Source organism: Aplidium turbinatum, chromosome 2 (assembly GCF_918807975.1).
Source record: "Aplidium turbinatum chromosome 2, kaAplTurb1.1, whole genome shotgun sequence".
NCBI classification, from domain to species: Eukaryota; Metazoa; Chordata; class Ascidiacea; order Aplousobranchia; family Polyclinidae; genus Aplidium; species Aplidium turbinatum.
The window spans coordinates 32024767-32047074 of NC_137473.1; the positions used below are offsets into that span (position 1 = coordinate 32024767).

The 22308-nt window shown below is 36.1% G+C and overlaps 1 protein-coding gene across 3 annotated transcripts in view; it reads right to left on the reverse strand.

Annotated features, from left to right (window-relative positions):
• LOC145765014 (uncharacterized) overlaps positions 1-9907 on the reverse strand; it is a 62056-nt gene extending 52149 nt beyond the window's left edge. For 2 of the 3 annotated variants that reach the window (XM_082576746.1, XM_082576745.1), the window contains exons 1-2: positions 9844-9907; positions 3739-3951 (exon numbers count right to left, since the gene is read on the reverse strand). In XM_082576746.1, the coding sequence (XP_082432872.1) occupies positions 3739-3951; positions 9844-9847 (217 nt within the window). In that variant the 5' untranslated portion in view covers positions 9848-9907. Of the gene's footprint in view, positions 1-3738; positions 3952-4222; positions 4344-9843 lie in introns of those variants that run through there. The other variant, XM_082576747.1, reaches the window with a different exon arrangement.
• Positions 9908-22308: the final 12401 nt, after the last annotated feature.

Consider the following 22308-nt stretch of genomic DNA (forward strand, 5'->3'; position numbering starts at 1 on the left):
AAAAAAACAATGTGCGTGCCTTGAGGTTAGACAGCTTCAAAGACTTAATCAAAAACTGATATGTACCAATAGTGAGTAGTCAGGTAGTGCTGATGCCAGGAAGATCGCTCCTTTTCAACAATTCTAGTATCATTGTATTTGTTAGATGCTTGTATCAAATAATTTTCATTGTTTGATTTATATATATGTGTGTAGGGTAGACTATAAGACTATGGTATATGTATTTCAGTATATATATACGTGTATAAGCAAGATTCACCGCTGTACATATATAATTATATATACATGGTGAATCTTGCCTTATGAATATATGAGAGTGCTCGATGACAAGAGTCAGAGCATAATATCACAAAGTGGATCCAATCACATTATAGCCTTGATCCATATAATTAAGTTCTCCTTTTAGCATAAAGTTCTCCTTCTTTTCTGATGAGCTCCTCAGGACAAAACCAACACTAGAGAACTTAATAAAATATGAATCTATAATGTAATCTGTTTCACTTTGTGATATATATATCTGGTATGATTGCCAATACGGTAGATTCAGAGTGCTCAATGATACATGTATAATCAGAGCAAAATATTGTATAGTTCAGCAAACAAGTCAGTTACATCATATGTATGTGTATAGCGGACCATAAATGGCAGGTAGTGTATGTATGCACACATGCAACTTATATGCATATGTGCAGTATGTGTCTTCATATATAATGCCTGCATTATTGCTAGATGTTCTGACTGAGTCTCTTTACATATTTGTTAATCTTTATATATATTTAGTTATTTCGCTGTCCAATTATCCGATTCTAACCCTTAGATAACCATTTGTAAACTCTTATGTTATTATTCAGTGTATTGTTGTATGGTATTTTTGATGTGTTAGTTTTGTTGTGGAAAATTAGTTCAAGAAAGAGTAGGTACCGTACCCGAAGTGACAAAATGTTGTTCTGGAATTTAGAATTTATCATTGTTGTTCAGATGGATCTATGGCTTAAAATGTTTAAGTAGCAGGATCCATATTAGTTTAAAAACATAAATTTTTGGCACAATCTTGTTGTTGGCTCCTCTCCCTGAAAGTCATTGAGGAGGAGCCATTCCAAGTTGTTTAATGGTCAAGCCATGGCCTCCCCCCACACAGCCACAAGCTTGGTCGCTTTTGTGGGATTTGTCCATAGGGTGGTTGTGTCCAGGGAAATTGGGAGCTTGGGGCATTCAAATGGGTGTCTTGAAGGTGTGGAGGGTGGTTTTGCATTTGTTTGGCACAATCTTCTTCAATTATAATATTTAATGAGCCTATTTTAAATTATAAACATACAAAACATCATTAGTGGAACTTGGCATATAAACTGCAGTTGCAATTAAAAATAGTACTGATTTTCAGACACAAGCTTTTGTTTTCACTTTGTGAGGTGAAATACTCAATAAGCCATTAATTTTATTTCTGATATCAATTCTCCTTGAAAATACCTTTAAAATGATACATTGCATGTGATTGTAACTAGTGAGCACCATGAGTTATTTATGATCAAAAATTATGTTCCGCATGATTGAGCACAATTGGGGCTACTAATAAACATGAGGTTAAAGGTCAAAGGTGATGGTCAAGAGCTTTAGTTTTGAGTGATAAGGCTTAAGAAGTATATGTCCTACAATACCTGAAAATATCAATCAGTACAATTTCTTACAAGCTGAGAAATCTCTTCCTATAGTTAAACTTGTGAAAGCGAAATGGATTTTACGCTTCAGCGATCACAAAAACCAGTCAACTTTAAGTGGCCGTAACTTTTGTTTTAGTTGACCGATTTAAAAAAAAATTAGTTTTTTGAAATCAGGAAGAAAAGTTTTATCAGTGTGTGAATTTTCATTGAAATCTGAGAGGGTGGGTTACAAAATGCCATTTTTCTGGATCACTTGACATGGAATGACCCGTCTGCATTAAGGTATATTCTACAGCTCAAAGAAAACTCCCTAATTTTGCCGACTAGAGCTGGGACAGCATTTGGCTGTAACATAGTCCGTTTCATAGGTTGAACAAACAATCGAGTGATTATTGCGTAAACGGGGTAATCTTTTTTCACGGGTTTACTAAGTGATTCACTGCAATTCAGCGTCTGAAAAGATATAACTTGCAACTTCACACGTTGTTTTCCATTGACGCCCTTTGTTTTTTCTAAAAGCGTTTTGAATCTTTCAGACAGTTGCTCTCATTTTCTTTGCAGTTTATACTCCCTCGCTTTTCTCTTCTTGCTTTTAGCACCTCGCATACTGCAATCCAATAACTTACGTAATAATCCATTTCTCTATTAACTTCCAACCGTTGTGTAATCACTCAACTTTTATATTTTATCTGGTCTGATTTTCTCTTTGAACGTTTTTCGTCATATCAAAAAAAGAAAGTATTTTGATCTCGTGCCTACTAAACAAGAGTTTACAAAATGGCGGACAATCGTCATAATTTAGACTACCGCTCTCCGAATGCTAGTTGATGCTGATGCGGTTGTTCAAAGAAGCCGTACTTTAATCGGTATTTCCACGCGCTCGTGCTACTTTTAATCAGGAAACTTTGATAAAGAATCGGAAAGAATCGGCAATCTTTTCCGATGCCGATTCCGATTCTCCAAAATTGCCGATACCTGCCGATTAATCGGCACATCCTTAATTTATATTGCACTTACATTAAATTATATATTCTAGCATTGCACGAAAATGTCTAGCCACATGAGACGAAACGCTTATTGTGAAGGGCAGGAAGGTAGAAAAATTACCAGTGTAGGTTTATAAAATTCGCAAAGAACAAAAACTAAAAGTCAAGAAATTTCACATTTCTAGCACAATTCCTTCTGAGAAATATTTCACTACTAGAGTGGGGCGTCCTCATAAAGCCCAGCGTCGCTACAGAATACAGGCGGAATGGCCCGTTTCGGTGAGTCCGATTCAGTTAGTCCGATTCGGTTAGTCCGATTCGGTGAGTCCGTTCCCTTAACGGGGGATTTTTTCAATTTTTTTTTTAAATTATCGGGTACCGTAGCTTAATTATCATTGCCGTTTTAGAGTTAGGGTTAGAAGTTAGGAACTCACCGAATAGTAGCAGACCCAATACAGGTAGGGTTAAAAGCTACAACAAGCGAAAGATATCATATAAAAATATAAGACAGACCTACTGGTACTAGGTATAAGTTTTAACATTGAAGCAGGGCTGTGGAGTGTGGAGTTTGGCATGTCTGGATTCGGCTAGTTATATTAGACAGAGGAGTCGAAATCATATATTTTTCGCCTGACTCCACAACCCTGATTTTAAGCCAGTAATTTTAAACCGTTGAGCCATTGTGCTATTTCCATTGAGATCAAATAAGAGAAACAATCAGTAAACAAACTTAACCTGAATGAACGCTTATGACGTAACTCCTACTTAACCATGCTACTTGCCTCATTTAGTTTCCATTATCTTCAATATTGGACTCTGGTGATATTGGTGTAATGACATTATAAAATTGTTAAATTTACAAGATTCAAGCTTCAAAGAGACAACTTCAATAATGAACATAAAATAAAGTGGCAGCTTGTCAAAATAGTTTATGAAATGTTTATCATAGACTAATCTATTGTTATGATAACATATCAGTAGAGGGCCACCACCAACTTTTTTCAGTTTTAGGGGCCCACAAGCAAAATAAGTTGAAAACCACTGTTTTAAGCTAATAAAACAATCATTAAAGAACATAAACAGTAGAATTATACCTTGCAGACGAGATGTCAAAGATTGATGTTGAGACTTATATCTACGAGCCTTTGCTTCTATCACATAAACTTTAGCTTGCAGGGTGTTGTTCAAGTACAAGACATATACAACACTCATTAGAAGAAGAATGATAATGAAGGATGGTATAAAACTATGCGGCCTTCGATTGAACATGGTGCTGGCTTCTTTGTGTGCAGAAGACTTGTGGTGAACTGGAAATAAATAAAAAGAAAGATCATATTGGTTTTTATTTTGATAACAAAAAATAAACTTTGGTTTGCGACTGGGGTCCCACGAATTACACATAAGCACCATAAATACCGACGCTATTCATAAGTCATATACAGAGGTGGGCACACGCTACTTTTAAAGTAGCGCGCTACCCGCTACTTTTAAAGTAGCGCACTACCCACTACTTGGGCCAAAATAGCATGCGCTACCGCTACCAATTTACAAAAGTAGCACGCTACCCGTTACTCTTACCAAAGTAATGCGTGCTACCGCTACTTCTTCTACTTTTTGTCTAAAAAGACAATTTGCATGCTTTTGATTCAGGTACGTTAGGCTATAAGCTTCATTCACATTCATGACAAGAAAAAAATTCCATCTGAGTGCAATAAAGAGGACTTTAAAAAGATTGCTGCTGCTGAATACTTTTAATGACTTTCTACATGAGAAAAAATATGTCAACTTTTTTCCCGAGCTGCACAAACAAAAGACTCAAAATTTATCTAGTAATAACTGCAATGCATGACGTAAAATTTTGAAATTCGGCAACAATGGCAATTTTTTATGATAAAGCAATACCATTATGATTGTAAATTTGAACACCTCACAAAATGTTATTATGTTGAAAGTGGCTACGTTTACGGCGCCGTAAATACAGCCGTTCCATGCCTTTTTTTTAATCTTTACGTCGCTTTTACTGCGCATGCGCGCTGGTGCGTATTTTTTCTTTTTTCACCTTCTCTTTGAAAGAAAAAGTGAATATATATCTTCTAAATTCAAGAGCCTTTGCCAAGTGAGTCAGTGGCGCGTGCGATTTTTGTCTGACTCTTACTCCCAAGGATGTGAATTCGATATCACCAGGAGGTGATTCTTTTTTTAAACTAAATTCTAACCCGAAGTGACTCAATCGTTAGGCTACGCATTTTTGTGGCCGTTCAGTTTAGTTTGTTTTTAGTTCTGACCATCACAACGAAAAAACAGTAGGCTACATGATAAACACAGCAGAGGTCTAGAAAAAGGTAGAAGCGACAAAGAACGGACGTTATAGACTAGCGTGCATGATACCAAAACAAAACAATTCAGTAGCGTAGCCAGGAATTTTGAAAGGGGGGGGGTTTGACCACCCGGCGGCAGCGGGGGGCCTGGGGGCCTCCCCCAGAAAATTTTGAAAAATTACTTTAAATTTGGTGCATTCTGAGAGCATTTTCAACAAAAATGTGGGTATGAATATTCCTGTAAAATGGTGCTGTCCGGTAGCATAGCAAAAGGATAAGATCATGTTTTCTTCGGCATTTTTCGGAAATAAAGCTATAAAGTCTCTATGTTTTCTTGTTGCTAATTCCTGGCTGAGATGTTTGAATGTTTGGTATTGGCAAAACTCGCTCTTTTAATGCAGTTTTGTATTAGGCAGTTTTTTTTTAGACTGAAAGCATCATTCTCACTATCATGACGTCACACGCGTGCCAAAGGGGGGGTTGTAACCCCCAAACCCCCCCCTTGGCTACGCCACTGGGATAATCAGTTTAAATATGGCACGGCCGTAACACCTTAATAAAAATTTTATAAATTTAGAACGAAGAGGAAAAAAAGCTAGTGATTTTTTCTAAATTCATAAAATTTTTGTGTGTTACGACCGTGCCATATTTTAAACTGATTGTCCTGCTTTGCTATCATGCACGCTATAACCAGTGGCGTAGCCAGAAAAAAAATTGGGGGGGGGGGCAAATATTTAATGAATTGAAGAGAACGACAACGAATTACTGCGGGACCATCTAACGACACTCGCACGAGAGTCTCCAATGTGGCTGATTTTAAAGAAGTTCGCCACTCCCTAGAATTCTTTTTAGCAACGAAAAACAACGCTCGACATGATTGTGTTGACGATGACGGCGAGGTAATAAAATAAGTATTTCAATGATGTGAAGGACATTACTAAAAGAAGCATAATTTTTGCAAAATATGATCAAAAAATGTTTTCCTCTTGGATGTCAACTAACCTAGTTCTCCTTTTTAACAACGATTCAACGTCCGACAACATCGAATCGACATAAAAACTACAATATTGCCAGCCGATGTAAATTAGCACTTCGGATTAACACTTTGTTAAAATAAACATATTACAAACAAGACTTACAGCGCTGGTGATCGCAGATGGATATATTTCATCAATAACAAATGTCCCCGCACAATGCAACAGTGGCGATTATGACTCGCTGATCTAATTTTGCATCACTCTTTGATACTACATATTTTCGACAGTTAATCCATGTTGTTAAAGAAGCTTGGCCAGCAGTAGCGTTGTTCGACTAATTTTGTTGCTGCGATATTCTAAGATTGAAACGATTGCGGTAGGCTACTCAAAACTTACTCTGAGCCACTATGTCTATTTAGAACAAAAAGCAAAGGTTTGCGTTGGTAGCCTACTAATATATGTAATAAATTTGAAGTGTTCTTTTCATTTACAAAACACAATGACATGAAAAGTTTTTGGATTAGGCTACCGTAACCTACTTTGCTTTTCTTTTCAAGTAAATTATTAGAAATATAAAGGCTCTGTATGTCGGAACAAAATCATGTTTAATTCATAGAAACTTCGCATAGGCTATGCTTTAAAGCAGTGGTTCCCAACCTGGAGTTCGCGGACCCCTTGGGGGTCCGTGAGAAAGCATTTGGGGGTCCGTGATTACCTTGATAAATTTTGGAGAAAAAAATATACTTTGTTCTAAGTTACATGCACGGATAGAGCACCAGTTATGCTTGGGAACAAACCCGGATTTGCTGCTTTAGTAAAAAACGAAGCTCCTCTCATGGTTGTTACCCATTGCTTCTTGCACGAAAGGGGCCATGCCCCCCCCAATTTTTCAAAGTTTGGATTCCGAAGTTGAACCCTTTGTTGAAAATATAATATATATATATATATAATGTTTGTATCAAAAGAGAGTGCTCAACTAGCTCCTAATATAATTTGTATAAATTTATATTGTTTTCTAAGACATCTGATTATTAACAACTCCCAGGACTTGTTTTAGACACACAGAAAGACAGTAAGACACCAATAAATTTTGCAAATCGTAAATCGCGCAAAGTTTACCCGGTTTACGCTTCTTTTAACTAATTTGTGGAAGCAATTTCAGAATTGCTTACTCTGTTGGGTTTTTGTGCAGTTTTTGTGTAGCTGAGTTTTTTGTGTTCTCTAATTTTAGCCGCAGTTTTTGCCCGTTCGTGTGTAACAGCTACCTTTAATAAGTTAATAGCTGTTTATCTGCTAATAAATTTCATACAAATATTACCCTGAAAGTGTTTCCAGAAAGCGCTATAATCCATTATTTGAGTGTAATTTTGCAAAATTTTTCCGGAACGCTCTAACCCCCCAACAGCTTTATTGCTTCCCTTGCTTAAGCCAGCAGGATACGCCATTGCACAGGTGGCGATGTCTTAAATCAAACACTTTGTCGTTCTCTTCAATTCATTAAATATTTGGCCCCCCAAATTTTTTTTCTGGCTATACCGTAGGCCTACGCCACTGGTTATAGCATGCATGATAGCAAAGCAGGATAATCAGTTTAAAATATGGCACGGTCGTAACACCTAAAATTTTTACGAATTTAGAAAAAGTTGCTAGCCTTTTTTTCCTCTTCGTTCTAAATTAATAAAAATTTTATTAAGGTGTTACGGCCGTGCCATATTTTAAAGGCAGTGGCTATTTGACCGGCTCCGGTCTTTGAATCTGAAACACTATTTGACCGGTCATGACGTCACTACATAAGCGCTTTTTTCTTTTTCTCTTTCAAAGCAACAGACGAGAAGCGCCGATATAAGTTCTAACTTCAACACGTATTCCTCAACTCAGTCCGTGGCGCGTGCGACACGTCTCCGGCTACCAAACTAGAGGGGATGAGTTCGATACTATCCGGAAGCATTCTTTTTTTTTGATTTTTTTTATCTAAATTTTGACCCGAAGCGCATTTTTGTGGTCAATTTTTAATTTGAGTAGCCTACAGCCCATTTTTTATGTCTTTTCAAATGTGAGTAATAATGTTGGAGTTTTTTTAATTTGCTGGAATTTGAGAATTTCTCTTGGTAATTTTCCGATCGTCATAAGTGAACGTGTGTTGCCGAACGACCCTACATTTTTCTCTCAAGTTAGTTATATACAATACTTCTTTAAAAAATGGTTTTACCATTATCATTTCTTAAGAAGTATTATATATAACTAACTTGAGAACTATACTTGAGAACTATTAACTAACTTGGACTGTAGGCTACTCAAATTAAAAATTGACCACATAAATGCGCTTGGGTCAAAATTTAGAAAAAAAAAATGAAAAAAGAATGCTCCTGGATAGTATCGAACTCACCCCTCTAGATTGGCAGCCAGAGACGAACCCTACGCGCCACGAACTGAGTTGAAGAATACGTGGTGAATTTAGAACTTATGTCGGCGCTTCTCGTCTTTTGCTTTGAAAGAGAAAAAGAAAAAAGTGCTTATGCAGTGACGTCATGACCGGTCAAATAGTGTTTCAGATTCAAAGACCGGAGCCGGTCAAATAGCCACTGCCTATTTTAAACTGATTGTCCTGTTTCGGTATCATGCACGCTAGCCTATAACGTCCGCTTTTTGTCGCTTCTACCTTTTTCTAGACCTCTGCTGTGTTAATCATATACTGTTTTTTCGTTGTGATGGTCAGAACCTGGGGTTTTTTTTTCGGTCATTTATCGATCATTGACCGATTTTTTAGCAAAATGTCCGAAAAAAATTGAGTCAATTTGGTCAAAATGTCCGAAAAAAATGTATACTCAATTGACTATATATGACCAAAAATGACTAAAAATGACCGAAATGAATAAAAAATGACCGAATTTTTTCAAGTCATTGCGGACCAATGACCGAAAAGTCTCAGCGAAAAAAAAAAACCCAGGGCAGAACTAAAAACAAACTAAACTGAACGGCCACAAAAATGCGTAGCCTCACGATTGAGTCACTTCGGGTTGAATTTAGTTTAAAAAAAGAATCACCTCCTGGTAGTATCGAACTCATATCTTTGGGAGTAAGAGTCAGACAAAAATCGCACGCGCCACTGACTCACTTGGCAAAGGCTCTTGAATTTAGCAGTTATATATATATTCACTTTTTCTTTCAAAGAGAAAGTGAAAAAAGAAAAAATACGCACCAGCGTGCATGCGCAGTAAAAGCGACGTAAAGATTAAAAAAATGGCATGGAACGGCTGTACTTACGGCACCGTAAACGTAGCCACTTCCTATTATGTTTAACTTACACATATAAAAAGTAAATTCTGAGCGTAATTGCAAATAAGATATTGTCTCTGCCTATTATATAAGGAAGGGGCTATTTTTCCACAATCAGGTGTTGCCAGAGTTAGGATTAAAGTTAGGAAGGGTTAAGGTAAGGGTTAGAGTTAGGAATAAGTTTGGGTTTTGATATTCCCAGGACTAAAAAAAATTTCCAAAATACAAGTTTTTGTTTTCAACAGCTTTAAACTTCTCTCAAATTAGGGCAAAATTCCTTATCTGGCAACACTATTGAGGCTATTATTACGCTATATAGTGTAAACATAGCCACAGCAATTATAATATCTTAAAGGTTTTTGAAGTTATTTTATACCAATTAAAAAAGGAATAAGATTTTTAATTATATAAGATAAATATAAGAATGCAGTATTAGGTTTGTAAGATGTGGCTGCCACATCCTACAATCTTAGACTAAATATTTTAAAAAAGTCACTGGGCCACTGTATAGCTGTTTCTATGTACAATAGGAAAAACATTTATATTGACCAGTCGCTACATAAGACAGCACTGTCTTGAATGTAGTTTTCTTACTCTTGCAGCATCTTAAAGAAACATGCATACTTACTCATTAAGCTAATTTCAAGTGAACAGACTTTCAGTCAATTTTGTTACAGAATAGCAAAATACTGCTTGAGACGCCACAGCCCACAACTCTAGCAGAATCAAAAAAAACAATAAAATTTGCGTTGCCAGATTTGCAAATACCTTTGTCAGCAGAAATCTCATTAAATTTCACCAGATAACACAAAGTACGTAAGGTATGTTTTGTGTATGTATTTATTCCTTTAACCAAAATTTTCCAAGTTTTTATGTTTCAAGCTTATTTTTGTCAGCACCAAAAACTGTTTGAAATGTTGCCAATTACAATATCTGGCAACACTGGTAAAACCACCAAAAACAAAGTTGCCAAGTGACCTAAAACTTAGACAGAAAACGATAAAATACAGTAGCATAGATTTGCAGGGGTTCTTGTTTTTTTTTTATTAAAATATTTAATAACCCCTGATAACAGCAGAAACGCTGCTGGCGTAACTATGCTTTGATAACATATAATGATTGATTGATATAAGTAACGAAATAAGTCTCAAGAAATTTTTTTATTCGTGAGTTCGAATTACAGAATTTAGATGACCAATCTTTAAATATATTTTACATATTTACAAATAGTTTTGACAAACGAACGTTTTCGGCTTAACCTAAGCCCTTATCAGGAATTTAAAAACATTTATAAAATGCAATAAATTTCAACTTCTTGAAGGTAACTAGCTAACTGATTGTAAGCAACAAGAAATACGCAACGGTAAAAGCAATAGTGTGGAACGTTCGATTGTCAAAACTATTTGTAAATATGTAAAATATATTGTTGTAATGCTCAACCCTGTAGTATTATTGTGTCTTGCCTGTCTTTGGTACAAGAAAGCAAACTCTCTCCCGAAACTATACAACCTTGAAATGGCGTTTTTTAGAATGAAATAATTTTGAATTTGGAAATCAAAATAATGTGTTATTTGTAAAAAAACTTGTTTATGTGGAGGTAGGCTATATAAAGCAATTTCAGAACGAAAAAGCAGGTAATTACGTAATTTAAAACTTGCACCTTTCAACAATATGTTTACGATTGTAGAACAACAAGGATGAGCTCATATCAAAATTTAGTCACAGAGGTGAATGGCAGAGATATTGAGCTAGTTGTTAGGCAGTGGCTATTTGTCCGGCTTCGGTATTTTAATCTGAAACACTATTTGACCGGTCATGACATCACTACATAGGCATTTTTTTCCTTTTAAAGCAAACGACGAGAAGAGAAAAAAAAGTACTTTCATAAGACCACCGTCATTCTGGCAGAATAATTCTGCGCGATCCGCCTAAAAAAATGATCCGTAAAAATTTGCGCGATAATCAATGCGATGAAAGTAGCAACACTCGGAAGCTGATAAAATCACTTCTCGTTACCACATCAAAGCAAATCTTATATTTTTTCCATAGCCAAATAAACAGTGAACACAGAAATTTAAATAAAAAACTCGACTTGTCAAAGATAAAGCAACTGCAATTGCGAAAAGTTAGACAAAAAATCGTATCAATTAAGACTGCTATATGTGATATGGCAAGAAAAGTAAGCATCACAAAAACAACTATAAAAATATTTTCCCGAAATATTGTTCGGAATTTTATTTTTGAACCGTGTTCAGAATTAAATTTCCTTTCCAGGGGTTCAATTTCGTGGTGGGGCAGACAAAGGAAACGCGAGCAGAATGGTTTAAAAATGGAAAAAATGTCTTACGTATTTAAAAATAAATAGAGATTTTAACGTTTATAGACGCCTTCAATTAGGCGTCTATAAAAATATTTTCCCGAAATATTTTTCGGAATTTTATTTTTGAATCGTGTTCAAAATTAAATTTCCTTTCCAGTGGTGTCAATTTTGTGGTGGGACAGACGAAGGAAACGCGAGCAGAATAGTTTACAAATGGAAGAAATGTCTTACGTATTTAAAAATAGAGATTTTAACGTTGATAAACGCCTTCAGTTAGGCGTCTATAAAAATATTTTCCGAAATATTTTTCGGAATTTTATTTTTGAATCGTGTTCTGAATTAAATTTCCTTTCGAGGAATGGCAAGCTCGTGGTGGGGCAGACTAAGGAAACGCAAGCAGAATGGTTTAAAAATGGAAGAAATGTCATACGTATTTAAAAATAAATAGAGATTTTAACGTTTATAGACGCCTTCAATTAGGCGTCTATAAAAATATTTTCCTGAAATATTTTTCGGAATTATATTTTCGAATCGTGTTCAAAATTAAATTTCCTTTCCAGGGGTGTCAATTTTGTGGTGGGGCAGACGAAGGAAACGCAAGCAGAATAGTTTAAAAATTGGGGAAATGTCTTACGTATTTAAAAACAAATAGAGATTTTAACGTTTATAGACGCCTTCAATTAGGCGTCTATAAAAATATTTTCCCGAAATATTTTTCGGAATTTTATTTTTGAATCGTCCTCTGAGATAAATTTCCTTTCCAGGGATGGCAAGCTTGTGGTGGGGCAGACGAAGGAAACGCGAGCAGAATGATTTAAAAATGGAAGAAATGTCTTACGTATTTAAAAATAAATAGAGATTTTAACGTTTATAGATGCCTTCAATTGAGCGTCTATAAAAATATTTTCCCGAAATATTTTTCGGAATTTTATTTTTGAATCGTGTTCAGAATTAAATTTCCTTTCCAGGGATGGCAAGTCCGTGGTGGGGCAGACGAAAGAAACGCGAGCAGAATGGTTTAAAAATGGAAGAAATGTCTTGCGTATTTAAAAATAAATAGAGATTTTAACGTTTATGGACGCCTTCAATTGAGCGTCTATACAAATATTTTCCCGAAATATTTTTCGGAATTTTATTTTTGAATCGTGTTCAGAATTAAATTTTCTTTCTAGGGGTGGCAAGCTCGTGGTGGGGCAGACGAAGGAAACGCAAGCAGAATGGTTTAAAAACGGGGGAAATGTCTTGCGTATTTAAAAATAAATAGAGATTTTAACGTTTATAGACGCCTTCAATTAGGCGTCTATAACGTCTATAACGGGACGAGTGGTGCCTGTTCTGGTGCTATGAAATCTGACACATGTACGAGTGGTGCTGGTCCTGTTGTTGTGAGGTCTGCTAAAAGGACGAGTAGTGCCGGTCCTGTTGTTGTGAGGTCTGGTACAGGGTGGAGTGGTGCCTGTTCTGGTGCTGTGATGTCTGCTTCCGATACGAGTGGTGCCTGTTCTGGTGCTATGAAGTCTAATACAGGGTCGAGTGGTGCTGGTCCTGTTGTTGTGAGGTCTGCTAAAAGGACGAGTAGTGCCGGTCCTGTTGTTGTGAGGTCTGGTACAGGGTCGAGTGGTGCCTGTTCTGGTGCTGTGATGTCTGCTTCCAGTACTAGTGGTGCCTGTTCTGGTGCTATGAAGTCTAAGATACAGGGTCGAGTGGTGCCGGTCCTGTTGTTGTGAGGTCTGCTAAAAGGACGAGTAGTGCCGGTCCTGTTGTTGTGAGGTCTGGTCAGTGCTGTGTTAAACCCTTTGTGGGCCCCGGGACCAGAAAAATTTTGGGCCCTCTATCGTCAAGCAGACCTATAGTATTGTGTATACTTTCACTGCACTGGTAGGCCTATGGAAATGTGGTTCACTTCAATAGACTTTCTCACCAGTTTAGAAAACAACACAAGTGTAAGTAACCGCAAACACAGGTCTATCATTTCTTAGCTACACCTTTGCTCGGAATAAAAGCCAAAAGTGTTAACAATTTCTAATAAAAAAAATGCTGGCAATGGAGTATAGTGACGACCAGGGATACCTAAACAAACCGGGATGCGAAACTCCGTTTGACCGCTTAACAACAGTAGGGCTAACGCCAAACGGCGATGCAGCTGTTTTTAAGCGTACGGTATATCTGATGCAGAACTTTCTGCAGTTTCTGTTTAAAACATTCTACAAACACTAATAGCCTACTGGCATTACATAGACTGGAAGCAATATTGGTTGACTACATTTTCTTTTACACAATCAAACTATTACAAACACAATAATTCAAAAGTCAAATAAGGATGAAAAATCACTTCTTAGAAAATTAAAAACACATAATAACAAATCGAATACGAAAACCTAGAGGTTTAAGCGGCAGTTTTGTTGGAGCTGGCACTCGTAACTTTTCGAAGCTTTCTAGCCATCATTGCTGGTGCTTCATGTTTTGGTGCGTAGAGCCGTTTGAGTTCGTTTTTGGCAAAACAGTTACAAACTATCTCCAAAATTAGTTCAAAATTACAATGTCATCTTACGCAGTTATGGCGTAGCATAGCACAATAATGGGAAGACTCGTGTGCAACATTTTTCACTGCTGCTATATGCAGAGCGCTGATTAGCAACTGACATCATTTTGGATTAGGCCAAGTTACAGTTCCTAAAACTGCAATGAGTAGTCTTACCAGTACAGAGTCTTACCAGCCCACTACCTGCTTCGGTATTGAATTTGTGCTGGTCAAGTAGGCTACTAACTAGCTTGTTCTACCTAATCTGCAGTAGCTTTTAATTTATTCTTGTGATCTTCCAGTACAGCAGTGAATAGGAACAACGAAACGTGAACTGCTGTCTAGCATCTGCTTACTGTTGACAAAATCACATGTCACCGCGACGTGCGCACTCCACAACATAAAGATAGCCCTACTGTTGTTACGATCAAAGCGGATAATCCGTTAGTTTCGCATCCCGGTTTGTTTAGGTATTCCTGGTGACGACGCGGTAATACCACCATACCGTGCAGAGTTTTGAATGTTTGAACTTTGCGTCGCGTTACCGCGATAAAACATGGTTGTCAGACAGCTTTTGAGAAAAAGAGCCAAACAATGTCGAAAAAAGGGCCAAACTGGGTAAAAAAGAGCCAAATTGTTCAATAATGTTAATAACGTTGCTAATAAAACATAATAACGTTAACAACGTCAATAACGTTACAACATTGCAACAACACAGTCTACATTCTACAAGAACAATTCCAAATCTTCATTATTTACAGTGTTTCTACTCAAATCTTTGGCATTGGCATAAACATTGTCTAAAAAATCGTAATAACACTTTTCAGTCTCAATTCCGAAAGACATTTATTTAAATAGCTAGTTTGATAGTATGTGCCAACTGCTTCCAAAAAGAGCCAAATATTGAAAACAAAGGGCCAAGGGGCCAAACAATTTTTTTGGGGGCCAACTACCTCTAAAAAGGGCCAATCTGGCAAGCCTGCGATAAAATCTGAGGATAAAACCAAAACTGAAGAAATCATTAATTTTCATTCAGATTTGGTCATCTGGTCTGGAAACATTATTGTTTTTCACCATTTTTATGGTTTATCTGGCAACAGTTTTGTCAAGAGTTTTGAGAATCAGGTGTTTAATTATTTTTATTTAACATTATTTCATTCCAAGGCAAAGCTTTCATTATTTTATGCAGGCATTCAAGTTAATTAAAGATTTTAGAGTATGGTAGCCTCGGTTAGTGTCAAGAATAAACACTTAAACAGGTCACTTGTGAAAGAATGATTTTTATTTTGGATCAAAGCAATTTCAGTGGGCTACCATACAATGTTTGTGCTAAAAAGTATCCAGCATTCAATAAAAAGCAACTCAGATGAGCTATAAAAGGTGGATAACAAGTGGTACAAGTTCCTCAATTGCCTAAATAGGCCCAAAATTTTTTCCAAAATTTGCTTTTGTTTAATAGATTCCCTTGCATTTGATGTGCACTTGCACAAGTGCACTCTTATTCTTCATGGTGCAGACTGCAGAGGCAGTGTGGATAACAAGTGGTACAAGTTCCTCAATTGCCTAAATAGGCCCAAATATTTTTCCAAAATTTGCTTTTGTTTAATAGATTCCCTTGCATTTGATGTGCACTTGCACAAGTGCACTCTTATTCTTCATGGTGCAGACTGCAGAGGCAGTATGACATTTCGAGATGTTTTGCATTGTAGTGTACGGGAAGACATGTGCAGTGCTGCAGCGGACAGCTTTTTTCTGCTCGTGACATCACTAGTCAAGGATATTTATAATTATGGTAGTGTAAATGTTAAAAATGAAATGATAAATCATAAAATAAATTGAATATATATCAATCAATCAATCAATCAATGTTTTATTTGTCAGTAACAGGAACATAGGTAGATGTTTGAAATATGCAATTAATGTACACAATGCAAAGTTACACAAGTTCCCATACCGACTGGGAGACAACGAAACGACCATACGGTCTACAAGTCAATTGCCACCCTACGGAAATGACGATTTTGCCATTTAAACTAAGCTTACAAGAGAGAGAGAGAAGAGAGAGAAATCTTTTCTTTTGTCTGTTGCGACAATTGCGACAATACGAATAAAATACAGTAGTACCATAGCCAGGGCCCACAAGAGGGGGGGACAACCGGTGCATTGCACCGGGCCCGGTGAGTTCAAGGGGGCCCGGCAAAATATCTAAATTCACGCGTTAAAGTTGATTTCAACGATTTTGCATAAAATATTGTTTTTATATTAGTTCCGTATGTTGATAGGGCCCCCTCATGGGTATGCCCTTTTTTAAAACTACAGAATTTTTAATGTTTTGAGTTCAGGGGGCCCGACAAAATGTTAAAATTTGCGTGCTCATGTCAATTTTGCATAAATTATTGTTTTTTATATTACCGGTTGTGGTTTCATATTTTAATTGGGCCCCCTCATGGGTATGCTTTTTTTCAAAAATACAGCATTTTCAGTTTTTTTAGTTCAGAGGGCCCGACAAAATGTTTAAATTTGCGTGCTCAGGTCGATTTTGCATAAAATATTGTTTTTTATATTACCTGTAGTTTCATATTTCGATTGGGCCCCTCATAGGTATGCCCTTTTTCAAAACTACAAAATTTTCAATTTTTTTAGTTCAAAGGGCCCGGTACGGCATGTTTTAATACCGGTAAGCAATTGATTGATCAGGTTAGGTTACAGTCATACAGAAGGTATTCTATGCATTTGCTGACATCTTGTCAATTTATGACACAAGCAAGCAGTGACTGTTATGTGTAGGCTAATCATGTTGAACTGGTACAATTTTAGTTGTATATATAGTCTTGTTTAGCGTGATATTTTAAGAGTTCAGAAAATAGTAAAAAGTATTGAAATATTGTTAAAATACTTAGCAAGAAGTCGTTACTGTCACTTTTTCAGTACAAAAATGCTCAAGTATTTTTTGTTTTGGATATGATACTAATTACATGTACTGAAATCATGGAACTTGTCTAATATAGCCTGAGACAGTTACAGTATTTTTGAGTTTTTAGGACTTGTTGAATGATTTTGCTATATTGGAATGCAAGCAAGTTTCATGGAGGCAATGCAGGAAAATAATTTTGTCCTTGTAGCAGGGCCAAATGTCATAACAGTCTAACAAAATTCGAAAAAAAGTTAAAAGATTAGTGGAAGTGTGATTTTTTGAGTAAAAATCATAGATCTTTACTTCTGTTGAAGTGCAGTTTCTTTCAACTATAGACAGAATCAGAAGTGTCCTAATTGCAATGCAGCTTACTTTTTCCAGCACTGCAGAAAGGTGTTGATTTTCAAAACTAATGATTAGTATATAAACAAACATTTGTTTCGAAGAAGTTTTCCTTTTCGTTTGTTTTCACTATTTATTTTTTAGCAGTCTTCTCCAGCCAGGCCAAGCCAATCTTACTCTTGAATTTCAGGAACAGTGTCAATATTGACTCAAAACAGCCATTCTGTCATTATGCAGGGTATTTGTAAAGGTCTCGATACATAGTATAGTGATAGATGTAGGATTGTAGGTGCATTTATATTGATAGGACTTAAAAATAGAAATATATTCAACTTTGGTTTCTCCTGACCACTTGCTGTAGAAATGATGAGAAAGTGACCCCCAATCATGCGTGAATGCAGTTTCACTCAAACAAGCAAAGAAAACTAAAGGAGTAAAAATAAGAAGCTGCCTATTGATCCTGAAATAAAGTTGGTATTTCTTAATGTCATGAACAATAGCAATGCATTCATCCAAGTTTGGTCTCCTAGTCTCTGCTGATTTTAAGGTCAGAAATGATATTGTACAGTATGTTAATGTAAAGGTGTATGCACACATATGCAATGCTACTTGTATGTCAGCCATGCCGGATAGTGTTGCCATTTTTATCTTCAAAGTGGCTATTTTTACCCACTTTTTTGCCATGGTTACAATCAGGTGTTGCCAGAGTTAGGATTAAAGTTAGGAAGGGGTAAGGTAAGGGTTAGAGTTAGGAATAAGGTTAGGGTTTTGATCTTTGACCATGACTAAACATTTTTTCCAAAATACAAGTTTTTGTTTTCAACAGCTATAAACTTTTCCTCAAATTAAAGCAGAATTCCTTATCTGGCAACGCTATTGAGGCTATATTTACACTACATAGTGTAACTATAGCCACAGCCTTTTATCTTTGTATAACTAGTGTGTATCTGTGAATTTAAAGTCATAAACACCACTACAATACTGCATTCTGTGTGAAAGAGTGAAGTGGTAATACTTTAACCTAATGTATTCTTTGTAGTATTTTTAAATAGGTCTGATTTTAAAATAAAAACACTGTGCGGAACACCATGTATGCATTGGCCTTGTAGATTAACGCGCACCGCAAATTTTGCTTGTGATTTGTGAGATATTACGCGACATGTTGCGCTGGGGGGCCCGGCAGCAAGATCTGCACCGGGGCCCGGCAGGGCTCTTGGAGGCCCTGACCATAGCTATCTAAATACCACAACAGACAGGAAGCAGCGAAAGACTGTATCAGTCATCGAGTCAGCTGCTTCCCAGTTCTTAATGTGACAAATGTCAAGCATCGGCAAATTACGTTGAAACAAGATAGGCTGATGTTGAGTAATATTAATGAAAGAAAAAAAATCATGTGCTGCTGCGATCCTCAAGTGAAGTCCTGTGGTTTTTTATTCAAATATAAACTTTATTCCGCGTGATTAAAAATAGGAAAAACTTTTAAAATCAATAAACTCTTGTAGCAAGGGCGTTTAAACTTCAGTGCAACAGAGAAAAGTTCAAGCCAATAAATAGTACAAGACTATACGAGTAAAAACATTTTTAGTAACTATTACAATACAAAAATAATCAAAGTTTAAAAAAAGGTATAGGCCTATTGTTCTGTCATAAAAGAAATGGCTGAGTGACTCTCAGTGTGACCTGTTAGGCTGCATGAAACTAGCGAACAATCCTGAAACTAGTAAATGAGAAATATTTGAGCGTAACCGAACAACACAATAGGTCAATAATGTTTTCTTCAGACGAAATTTAACAAATCAAATCCAGGCGACGTATCATTACAAAGTTTGAGCCCAAAATAACAATTTATGACAATTTTTGTCACTTTTCCACTGACATAAAGCAACAAAATTTAAAATCAATTAAAAAAAAATCAAACACTTCGCATTCAAATAAAAACAAGAAAAAAAAGCACTTTTGTGGATTTAGGCTATGTGCGATTGATCCAAACTTGTCTGGCAGCCCTGCTTAAAAACTGACTAGGCTTGATTGCTGGCCAACGTTCGATTTTTATGTCAAAAACTAAGTAATTTATCATTAAAAACTCTTGCGCTGGTTTAATTAAATTGATTTATACTGATACAACACACACTAATAGAGAAAAGTTTAAAAAACAACTGAATTTAAAACAAAAAATTTTAGGACAAACTTTGAACGGATTTGATAATGGGCAGCAAACAAGATGTTACACAATAGAATGTAAAACAATTAATCCACATGGCTTACTAATCATTGTTTGATCAATTTTCTACCGTACTGTACTTCAATTGCTTCACTGGATAATAATTTACTTTCCTCATTCCTATTTTTTCAGAGCTGAGGCTGGCAAGTCAATTGCTTGTTTGCTACATGCGGCAACCGCAGACTTGGATTCTTGACATGGGTTTCTTTGAATTGTTCTGTCTTTGTGAATTCTTTATCAATTTCGAATAATTTTGGACTGAAATGACCACAATTAAATTCCTTTCTTAATTTGTCTAAAATTACCTATTCTCCAGGCCTAAGTTTTTCTTTAATCCAATTTATATATTTAGACCTGGAGAGCAAAATCTTTGCTGCTTACTTTGTAAAAACGCGGGAAAAAAAAATAGGTAGCGTACCGTGTATATATGAATTCACAAACGGCCCAACTCCATTTCTTTTTATTTCACTTTTTGTGCTTTCCGATTTCTTTCAATCAAAAGAAATTGAATACCGGTATGTGAATTCTAAAAGGGCCTTCCAGTATTTTTTTCATTTCACTATTTGTGCTTTCCAATGTCTTGTAAATTATACTAAAAAAACAGCCAAATTTTTCAAACATATCGAAAAACACATAAAAAATACCCTATCAATATTTCCATTGATTTTGAAATGGGCCCAACTACATCAATTACACTTCAACTTCTAAATAGTTTCTCCATAGAATCTTCACCGAGTGAACTTATTAGGTATGATGCTTCTTACCAGTAAGCATAAAATCATTATCGAAGTTTCACCACAAAAGTAAATGACCAAAATAATTACAACGGTTGTGCAAAAACACTTTGTGGCCATTGGGCCCTTCTTGAATTCAATATTCAATTGCATCCCACCTGTTATATATATATGTTAAATATAGTTCTGCAGATCATGTTACCGGAACTAACGTTGTCGCATTTTAACTTTCTTTTAAGATAGTAATGGTGTTTTTAGAGAAGTTTCAGTGTAGTAAGGGCCCAAATTTGAGATGTTTTAGTATAATAAGACCTAAATCATCTTTATAATAGACAAGTACACGCAGTAAACTTTAAAAAATCAAAAAAACTTCACTGAAACGCAAATGTCTGTTATTTGTGGGCCCCCTGCGATGGTGGGCCCGGGGTCCAGGCCCCCCTTGGCCCTCCCCTTAACACAGCACTAAGTCTGGTACAGGGACGAGTGGTGCCTGTTCTGGTGCTGTGATGTCTGCTTTCGGTACGAGTGGTGCCTGCTCTGGTGCTATGAAGTCTAATACAGGCTCGAGTGGTGCCGGTCTATAATTGAAGGCGTCTATAAACGTTAAAATCTCTATTTATTTTTAAATACGTAAGACATTTCCCTCATTTTTAATCCATTCTGCTCGCGTTTCCTTCGTCTGCCCCACCACGAGCTTGCCATCCCTGGAAATGAAATTTATCTCAGAACACGATTCAAAAATAAAATTTCAAAAAATATTTCAGGAAAATATTTTTATAGACGCCTAATTGAAGGCGTCTATAAACGTTAAAATCTCTATTTGTTTTTAAATACGCAAGACATTTCCCCAATTTTTCAACTATTCTGCTCGCGTTTCCTTCGTCTGCCCCACCACGAAATTGACACTCCTGAAAAGGACATTTAATTCTGAACACGATTCAAAAATAAAGTTTCGAAAAATATTTCGGGAAAATATTTTTATAGACGCCTAATTGAAGGCGTCTATAAACGTTAAAATCTGTATTTGTTTTTAAATACGTATGACATTTCCCCCATTTTTAAACCATTCTGCTCGCCTTTCCTTCGTCTGCCCCACCACGAGCTTGCCACCCCTGGAAAGGAAATTTAATTCTGAACACGATTCAAAAATAAAATTCCGAAAAATATTTCGGAAAAGTATTTTTATAGACGCTCTATTGAAGGCGTCTATAAACGTTAAAATCTCTATTTATTTTTAAATACGTAAGACATTTCTTCCATTTTTAAACCATTCTGCTCGCGTTTCCTTCGTCTGCCCCACCACGGACTTGCCATCCCTTGAAAGGAAATTCAATTCTAAACACGATTCAAAAATAAAATTCCGAAAAATATTTCGAAAAAATATTTTTATAGACGCCTAATTGAAGGCGTTTATCAACGTTAAAATCTCTATTTTTAAATACGTAAGAAATTTATCCCATTTGTAAACTATTCTGCTCGCGTTTCCTTCGTCTGCCCCACCACGAACTTGACACCCCTGGAAAGGAAATTTAATTCTGAACACGATTCAAAAATAAAATTCCGAAAAATATTTCGGGAAAATATTTTTATAGACGCCTAATTGAAGGCGTCTATAAACGTTAAAATCTCTATTTATTTTTAAATACGTAAGACATTCCCTCATTTTTAAACTACAGTATTCTGCTCGCGTTTCCTTCGTCTGCCCCACCACGAGCTTGCCATCCCTGGAAAGGAAATTTAATTCTGAACACGATTCAAAAATAAAATTCCGAACAATATTTCGGGAAAGTATTTTTATAGTCGTTTTTGTGATGCTTACTTATCTTGCCATATCACATATAGCAGTCTTAATAGATACGATTTTTTGTCTAACTTTTCGCAATTGCAGTTGCTTTATCTTTGACAAGTTGAGTTTTTTATTTAAATTTCTGTGTTCACTGTTCATTTGGCTATGGAAAAAATATAAGATTTGCTTTGATGTGGTAACGAGAAGTGATTTTATCAGCTTCCGAGTGTTGCTACTTTCATCGCATTGTTTATC